At 34.5% G+C, this 9,926-nt stretch overlaps 1 protein-coding gene across 6 annotated transcripts in view; it reads right to left on the bottom strand.

The window, feature by feature from the left end:
* Window positions 1-435: 435 nt before the first annotated feature.
* AP4E1 (adaptor related protein complex 4 subunit epsilon 1) overlaps window positions 436-9,926 on the bottom strand; it is a 57,518-nt gene continuing 48,027 nt past the window's right edge. For 5 of the 6 annotated variants that reach the window (XM_027840851.1, XM_027840847.1, XM_027840849.1 and 2 more), the window contains 4 exons: window positions 8,507-9,076; window positions 7,136-7,326; window positions 5,428-5,585; window positions 436-3,675 (listed from right to left, as the gene is read on the bottom strand). In XM_027840851.1, coding sequence (XP_027696652.1) covers window positions 3,515-3,675; window positions 5,428-5,585; window positions 7,136-7,326; window positions 8,507-9,076 — 1,080 coding nt within the window. In that variant the 3' untranslated portion in view covers window positions 436-3,514. The remainder of the gene's footprint in view (window positions 3,676-5,427; window positions 5,586-7,135; window positions 7,327-8,506; window positions 9,077-9,926) is intronic. The other variant, XM_027840852.1, reaches the window with a different exon arrangement.

Genomic DNA, 9,926 nt, shown 5'->3' with positions numbered 1-9,926 from the left:
ACCTGATCCCTAAAAAATCTTCATAGGATCACAGATTTAGAGCTGGAAGGCACCTCAGAAGTCACCTTTTCCAACTTTCTCATTTTACAGATAAAGGAAGTTAAGTGAGGCCCAAAGGAGTTGTCTTTTGCCTTAGGTCACAGATAGTAAATGCCAATGTCAGTATCTTAATACTGACTTCTGATCAAGTATTCTTTTTATTATATTTTTAGTATAGCTTGACTTTTTACAGCCTAAATTGTCTTTCTCTCTAGTGAGGGAACAATAAGTAAGTAGCTTTACTAACTTAGCACTAACAGAAGTACAGCCAGTTAGTTATTCCTATGTACCTTTTTCTCTGTTGCCTCCACTCTTTTAGTCAATACCACTAGCTTCACTGGTATTATGTGATTGTTATTTAACTGCTTACAAAATAATGAATGCAAGGATCAGAAGTAATTAGTATTGACAATTTTATGCCAGTTTTACATTTAATTGAACTTTTCCAAATTATAGAACCCACCTCCAAAAGACAAAAATTACTGCCTGTTAAAGGTACATTTCATTTTCTCTCCCAAAAGTTTAACACAGTAAAATACTTACAGACAAACGAGTAAGTTCAGTGCATTTTCAATAACTCATTGGCTGATAACAATGAGACAAAAATGGCTTCTATCCATGAAAAAAGATAGTTCCACAAAAAAGATGGTTTAACATTTTCAAAATATTAACATTAAATAAAAAGAGGGTGAGGGGAATAAAACACTGTCTTTCCACCACACAGAAATTTTCCCAGACAACATTAATAATTGAGACAGGGCTTTGCAACATTCGATATGCTAACCACAGACTGGCATCCCAGTCACTACTTGACTACCACCTATCACCTCTACTCCACAGTGCTCACTGCTTCCTCTAAGGTTCACTCTTCCTCGACGCTTCTGTTAGGACAGCAAAACTTCCCCTTCTACACATGTCCCTCCCTGAGGACCACACCATCTTACTTCCATCTACCATCACTGCACTTAGATCTTTACCGCCTTTCCTTTTATTCACTCCAACCTCACATTTGTTGCCACAGTGAAGGGGCCCACTGTGATTACCCAGGGTGAGGAATATTCATACTGCTGAGCACCCCAGCCACCATTACCGGCCCAGCATTCTTAGTGTTGTCCTTAAACCTAGCACAAAGTTGACTATGCAGCAATGAGATTGGTTCCAGAAATCCCACATGAAATCAGTCTCATCCCATTATAGTCAAACTGAATAAAATATACAGAGGATGATCCCTGTTTTAGAATTTAAACATTCAATAAAAATAAGCTTCATATGCACTGTTATTGAATACTTTAAAATCCAATGAGTTTTGTTCATAAGCTGTATTTGTAACATTTGGTTTTGAAATCACATATAAAAAAATTTAAAGTCTTAAAGCAGTGCTGTAGTGATTAGATACAGCTGTTAAATAAGGGAAAGCACATCTCCTATGGAAGAACTCCAAATAGCAGAAACAACAATGGTGTGATAAGCCTTCAACTCCTCCTTGTATACGTCCCTCTACTGATTGGCTTCTGTGGCCCACAGCATCCATCCCTTGGCTTTTTACTCCTGCTGCAACAACTGCTGGGGTAAGGGAGGACTGTACCCCCTTTTAACCAAGGATAGAAGAAAGAGGCTTGTGGTGTTCACTCCAAATGAGCCTCTTACCTGTTTGATGGGTGCTCCAAACACCAATCTCAGATGAGTTCAAGAGTACAAGCTCACCCTAACCAGTGAAAGGAGGGAAGGAGCCCAAGTCCCCAAATGGCACTATATGCTTTTGTACTGTGACAGAGGGATGTTCCTTCTCCACTAATGACTGGAGCAGTAGCAGAAACATCACGAAGGGCAGGATAAATATATCACTCTCCAGGGCTGGAACGGAACAAGCCTTAGGGGAGGTTGCCATGTCACTGCTGCCTCATACCCCCCAGATGCAACATATCACTGCCTCCTCTCCCCTTGCTGAGGCATGGGAGGGATGAGGGTAGTCTCCCTCATCATCGCATGGAAAGTTCATAATGTAGACAATTCTTTTGTCCTTTAACCCTGTTGTTGTAAGCAGGACTCTACTATATGTTTAAATGAATAGGTCATAATAAAGTGTTACTTAAAGAAATGAGCAACTTAAAATAGTTATGAGAAAATACTGTTTGTTGTTGGAAAAGCATACTCTACAGCACATATACAACTAATTAAATTTGTCAGGTCTAAGAAAATCCTTTAATATTTTCGTCAGCTGTGATTAGGTGCTTTTGACCATATAAATGAAATAACTAATTAACTCCTACCTATGATTTCAATCTATGATTTAAAATGGTATTGCCTGAAGAATCTACGTTGAACCATTTGAAAAACGACATAATAGATTCAGGAAGTACTTCAGACTGTAAAATATTATCTCAGTTTTTAACATTAATCTACAATCTTAAAATTTTGGAAATATTAACTCAGTTTAGCATTAAGTTCCTCTTACTGGTAGAAGCTACATTTTTGACAATGACTCTCAGAGGCTGCCAGCTACCTATGTAACAGGTGAGGGGAAAAAAAGACCCAGACAATGAGAAAATGGCATGTCTTTGCTGCAATACCTATACAGGTTATCTGTGTCATTGCTACTCAGGTGTATTCAAAGAGTATCAAGAATGCATGCCATTTTACTCCTAAAGTTAAATTAGCATAAATGTCCTGAGTAGCAAATGATGCCAAGGTATTAGCCATAAATGAGGTGTATGTTTTTGTAATATACCCAATTAGGGATTTTATTTCTATATAATAATGTGTAAGTAGGTATTTAAAAAATATATAGTCTGCACAATGATTAATTTTCAGTTTAAAAAAAATAACTGTGTGAGAAAGGGACAGATTTTGTGGTCAATTCTCAGTCATACATGTATGGATTAAATGTAACAGAGTTAAGGTCAAGATGACTTCCTCTTGTCATTCAACATGCTTCTGGACTCCCATCACCAGTATCATTTGGTGTAGGTTCAAAGGGTGCAAACTAATTTTAATACCAGTCTAATCAAAACATAATTAGGAAGATTAGTTTACTAAAAGTCAGACAATGCATTTCAAAACCAAATATTAATTACACTTGGGATTATCCACTTATTTCTCTCTCCATTAGCGCAGATAACTGAGACTTCACCTTATCTACAAATCCACTAGTCCTGGAGTAAATGTGCTAACTAGAAAACTGCTTATTACAAAATAAATATTTTCAGTCTCTCTGCTCTAGATCATGTTAAACCATTAAGTTTTAAAACGCTAACACAGTTAGGTCACTTTTGGGAGGACACAAATACTATACAATCCTGAGCAAAGTGATAAAGGTACAGTCTCTTGGAGCTCTTTCTTGTCTAATAAGACCTTTAGGAAACACTCAAAAGCCAAATTATTCCCGTTTTCATTAGATGTACCGTGAGTTCATTTTACTTTGGTAAATAATTTTTTCTATGTAAACCTTCAAAGTAGAAAACAAGCGGAGTTTTGATCAGGATTCCTCCATCACCTTTTGACACTGATACAATAAATAATCTGGAAGGGAAGAGCAAGAGGATCTGAACCACAGAGCAACCATTCCTTCGTGAGCCCTTAAGTGCAGTAAGCAGGGGACTGAGGGGAGTAGATAACAGGCCAATATTCCTTCATTTCCTAAAACAAAACAAAAATTATACACCCTCAGTCTCAAACAGTTCAGCAGCATAAGAATCCAAAATATATGACATGAAACAAAGTTCAAGTCTCCCATTAAAGGTTCACTCAAGTTCAGGTAAGCACCTTTCTGTTCTCCCAAACAACAGTTACTTATTAAGCACCTCCTCCAGGCAGGACACTGGGCTAGGTGCTTAATATTTTATTCATCAATCATTAAAACTCTAAATTTTATTTTTGAGAAGAAAAAAATGGAAAATTTATTTTTAAATGGATAATGATCTAAGACAAATGTCCCTGTTTGGAATGGAAAATGATCCAAGATAAATGCCATGGTTATAAAACAGCACTGTATATGATACACATATGTAACACCAATGCTTTCAGTTATTTTACTGCTATGTAAGGAACCATGAATTCAATGATATTACACTGATTCCATTAATCAGATAGTAACTTTTCTAATACCTGGTAGATGATCTATGAGACTGGCTATGGTCAAAAAAAGGACAGCCTTTGGTCAATGTGGTAATGACCTCATTTTATATTTTGCCACAATAACAAAAAATTGTCATTGTAATGTTCACTTACACAATACACATTAATTTGCATCTATTTCTTTATTCTGTGGATAGAAAAATTAGAATTATATATAAAATCATGAAATGCATAAAAATAGATTATGTAAATAATACTAAATTTTTCCACCAATAAAAATAAGATGATTATAAGCAAAATAAAAACAACAAAGTGTTTACTATCAAAAGTAATAATGCTCCAGTTACTACTCTATAACTAAACATTTAAAGTTTAATGTAATAACATTCTTAATGTAGTAAAAGAAATTTTTTTACAAAGTCAGAAAGTAAAAAAAATAAAAAACACTTTACAATTTGTTTGTAGGTGTGCCTTGGGTCCACCTGACAGAGACGACCCAAGGTGCAAACTGAGATGTATATTTTCTCACATACACAATATGGAAATTAATTTTGCTTATCTATGAATTTGTTGTAAAAGTTTTGTTTTTCTTTTTTTCTCAGTGGAAAGGGAAGTGTAGAGAGGAGAGTTAGGGATAGAATTACCTCCTTTTCCCTCCCCCCCCCTCAAAATTATTGAAACACGCTATTTAAATGCACAGAAGAGAACAGAAGGAAAGCCAGAAGGAATCACAGACAAGCAGGACAGCTTTGAAAGTAACTTCTATTTATCATATACTTTAAAAGAAAAGCAAGCTATTCATTATAGAGATTTGCAGTTTCATGTAAAATGCTTTTTGTTCTACTGTGTATATGAAAGTGCTCATTTTAGTTCATGTTTGTTAAGCCCAGAATTTTAAAAATAGAAAAAACTAAATGTAAATGGGGCCATGGGTACATTTGAGTACCAATCATATAACAGCACATTTCAAGTACATAATAATTGCTAATAAATCAATATGCTTTTAAGAAACTTCAAAACTGATAAATTATGTACCTATTTCTTCTAAAATATTAACTGAAAAGCCATAAAAGTATGTCTCTGTTCACAAAAGCTACACCAGTTCTAAGCAATTCAGCTAGTTCCACAGCCCAAGAGTTCCAGCCAGCTGTTAGAAGTCCAGGATGAACAGTGGAAAGTTGTAGGCACTATGGTGATATTTAAATGTCTAATATAGAATTACAGGTGCTTTTTGCATGTGGCATGAGAGGACAAAGGGTAAAAGAAAAGGTATTATAAATATAAGGTTGTTTTTTAAAAAATTATTCTACAAACCTATAATATCAACGATGTGCAGTCTTAGTTTCTGCTGCAGGGTCTTCAGTGCAAAAGGCAAATTAGCTTGAGAATCTGACACTTTTACGTTTTGTTTCACATCATTTGCAAAGGATAACCAAAGTTTGCCAAAGTCTTCAGTACAAATCTTCATTGGTCTGAAATTAATTTTTATTAGTATATTTTGAAAAGAATTAAATTACTTAAAACACAAAAGCCTTTCAAATGTCAAAGATATAAATAAAAAAATATATATCTTAGCAATCAGCATAAAAGCAAAGCAACCTTGCTCCTCTTAATGATAAGACATAATTTCAACTTCTAATTAGATATTAAAAAAAAAAAACTTGCACCAGGAAATGTACTACTCAATTCCAAATTCACAGTTTACACTTCACGTTGATGACTCGTCAGTGAGTAATTTTACCTATTAATTTTATTATATCAATAATTATAAATAAATATTATATCAATGTGATTTCAGTCCAAGTATCCCCTTCGACAATGCATGTAGCAACCCAATTGTTGGCCCATCTCTCAGTGCTAAACCTCTTCATAATGAGTTAAGGTGGTGCCTTTGATGACAAACATATAATCCACTGCCAGGTCTTTACTGCAGGCATACCAAACTTGGAAGGACCTAACAGAGTTTGTACCCTACTGAACCCAGATTTATTCAGGTTTCTCAATGAGTCAAAGTGTGACTTTTTTTGGTACTATTCTATAATTAATATTATTAAACCTTCAAAATGTTTTCTTTCAGATGTATTTTCATTTTAATACTTAAATACAACCATAGATCAGGGATTAGCCAGGGGTGGGGAACCTGTAGCCTCAAGCCCACATGTGGCCTTCTAGGTCCTCAAATGCAAGCCTTTGGCTGACTCCAAACTTCACAGAACAAATCCTCTTAATAAAAGAATATGCTCTGTAAAACTTGAACTGAGTCAAAAGGCCTCACCCAAGGACCTAGAAGGTCACATGTGGCCTTGAGGCTGTAGGTTCCCCATCCCTGGATTAGGCCAAAAGCAAATAAGAATTTTTAATAAAGTATGACCCCTAGAATAAATACTATGCTTAGTCTGCTAATGTTTACTGCTCTGATGTGCACTCATAGACAAAGACTAGAAGTTCTTTGAAGCCAGGGACTACATCTTATAATTTTCTTTCCCCCATAGGCCTAACTCAGGTAGGCATTTAATAAGTATTACATATATGCTTACTATACCATTTTAAAGACAGGAGAAAAAAAGTAAGAATCAAGCAAAACTTTAAGTCTGAGGTATTTTAGGGGTTTTGTTGTTTTTTTTTTTAAATGGAATCTTTGGTATTTCCTTCTTCTCTGCCTTCAGATGTCCTTCATAAAAGAATGCTGACCTGAATGGTATCTATGAAAAAATAAAAAGAATACTGAATTTCCTAAAGATTATGTCTTCTCTCTTTCCTTTACAGCCTCCCACACTGCCCAGAAGAGTGCTCTGAACACAATGGATATTCAGTATTATTTTTTCTTATTGATGATAAAAAATTAAATATTCTATAAAAAGAGATTTTGCTATAAGAATTAGTTGGATCAAAGAACATTTAATGAGATAAATAAATTATACATAAAGAAAAAAGCTGCTTTAAAAGAAAAAAGAAACATGAGAAATTTTAGGTTTAACCAATCCAATTAAACTGCTATCCCAAATGGTGAGAAATCAATTACCTAATGAAATCCAATAGTGATAAGGTTACTGAAAAATCTAGCTGAATATATGGATCCTCTTCCACTTGATATTTAATATAACCAGAAAGACCCTCCTCTGTAAAAGGCTTTTCCATGTGCACATGATGCTGGATGCTTTTGGTGCTTTCTGCTTCTATTATAGGAAAACAGAAGCCAGGATGCTCAAGGATCTGTAAAGCAATACAACACTGTACTGAAAATCTCTGGGAAAAAGTTATCAGAAATAACATGGGATAGCTGCCGTTTTCTTTTTTTGAAAATTGGAAATTTCCCCCTCTATGAGCAAAAATAATCAAGAGAGAATGTTACTGGGGTTAAATTCTATAATAAAAATGTTAATGCAACCAAAATTTTTGTAAAAGATTATCAAATCTTAGCCAATGCTCCAAGCCATATTCAAAACAAACAAAAAAAACAAAACCAGTTCAACCCCTTGGTCAGTCCAATATAATCTGCTCTATAAAATAATTCAAATCCCATTACAACAAATTCCAAATTACTTTGTTGTAACAGAACAGACATCACTATCGATCGCAACTGCAGTCTGCTAGAACCAAAGAATAAACAAAAACAACACCCAGTCATTTAATGCAAGGCAATAAATAAACAAATTAAAAGAAGTACCCTGCATGCTACTAAGTACCCGGCATCATTCACATATTTATCTCTCAGAGAAGGGAGCAATTATTTAGTACGTGCCTACTATTGTGCCAGGAATTTTGTTAAGGGCTTTACAAATATTATCTCATTTGATCCTCACAACAACCTTGGGAAGTAGAAGCTATTATCATCTCCATTTTACAGTTGAGGAAACTGAGGCAGAGGTTACTAATTTGTCCAGAGTAACCTTAGCAAATGTCTGAGGCTAGATGTGAACTCCTATCTTCCTGACTCCAGGCTCAGTGCACTATGTCAACTAGCTGCTCCACCCATTTTTCTCCTCAAATTCCCAGATTTTGAATGCATATTTTGTTCTGTTTTGGTAGGTAAGTGTTTTTCTGGGTTTTTCACAGCAACGGTGAGGATATCTGAAAATAATTAAATCTGAAAAAAATCTGAAAGAGATGGCACCAATTTAAAATTCACTTTAAAATTAAAAAAAAAAACCCTCTTGATTAAGTCATTCATTTCTTTAACTGGGTCTCCTAACATTCTTACAATGTTCTCATTCTCACCTTCTTGAAAGTATGGAAATTATGACAGTTCTTTTCCTTTTTTATTTTTTGTAGAGGGGTAAGAATTGGTGGTTGGAATAAGTTTGTGAGCTAGTACTCTAACCCATAAGAAAAATACTAATAAGCTAAAAGTCTCTCTTTAAAGCTAGAAAAGATGAACCATCAATTTTCTTACCTTGAAATTTTCTGTAGGTGTAATTTCTAAATTCATACTCTTCAGTTCCAGACTGCTCTTGTTGGCAACCAACCAGACCAGCAATAAGCAATCATCTCTCCAAATTTTGCAAGAAGATACTTTTAATATTTCATTGTTACAGAGTTCCACTACATCTGAATGTACATGTTCATTTAGCTCTTCCAATAAGGAAGAAGTTAGAGAGATTTCATTAGCAAAGGAGGAAAGAGTAGGATGAGGAGGGTGAAAAATCTCCATGCTATTATCTTCAAACAAAGAAGGTGGAGACAGGTTGCAAGCTGAGAGATTCTCAACCAAATGTAGTTCAGCGAGTGACTCTGATTTTAAATCTGATTCCAAAACTTCTGAACCAAGAGAACATTTCTTTAATCCTGTGCCTCCTTTGTTCTGAATATTGTTCAGATGATCATTATTTTCATAAGGTACATTTGACAAAGGATTGAAAGAAGAGCAGTTAATGTTATGTGCAATGGTTACTTCTCTATTTTTGGTGCCATTAACTTTTGATTTCCTTCGGAACTTGTGAGAGACAGTATCTGTTTTTCCCAGCTGCAGAAAAAATAAAAAGGAAGAAACTATTCCACCGATCATGAGCTTTGATATATTCTAACAAAATAATAGCCTAAATCTAGGCAGGTTCAAATGAACAATTTCATTAGCCTGGAGAGGTTCTGTATTGCAAAGCAAAACTATGAAAATCACAATACAGAAAATTATTAAGCCCAGAAATTGATTCTTGCAACTGCACAGCTTTGAATAATTTACTAAATTTTATTTGTTATTTTCAACTATTCAAAATTAGAAGTGAGGTCAGAAAGTCAACGTTAACCTAAACTTGAAGATCTCTTGGATTCTGAAGCATTAGATTATAAAACTAGACACCCAAGTACTCTACTACAAACTGAAGGGATGGCTGAAATGAACCTTGTGAAGGATATCCTCTGAATTTTTATGTAAAATATGACACTGCTTACATTTTATAAAAGATATGACACTACTTATATTTACAGCCCCAGTTAAGGACATAGCAGAAACCAAGCTAGTGATGCAAATCAATAAGTTGTAGGACATGAAAAAAAATTCTCAGAATCTAAATGATGCCAAAATGAGAGTCCAAAGGAAAAATAGTTAAACGTGGAGAAGTTATTCTAATTATGATTAAAACATACATTCTATCTCTGGTGATTTTTTAAAATGTAACACAAGGTGTATTAGAAGTTGGCATAAAAATAGTGCCCAGATAGAATCCATGATAAATTGAAACTAGAACAAAATGCAACTAATGTAAATGAAGAACCTAACATTTAAAAGACTGTGTGAAACATATGTGTATACACACAGGCACACATACACATAATAAGGAAACATGGTAAAACTATTAAAAAAAAGAGTTGAACTT

Source organism: Vombatus ursinus, unplaced genomic scaffold (genome assembly GCF_900497805.2).
Source record: "Vombatus ursinus unplaced genomic scaffold, bare-nosed wombat genome assembly UNPS02014848.1, whole genome shotgun sequence".
In the NCBI taxonomy this organism is placed as follows: Eukaryota; Metazoa; Chordata; class Mammalia; order Diprotodontia; family Vombatidae; genus Vombatus; species Vombatus ursinus.
The sequence above is the reverse complement of the archived record's forward strand: the minus strand, read 5'-3'. Positions and strand labels throughout refer to the sequence as shown.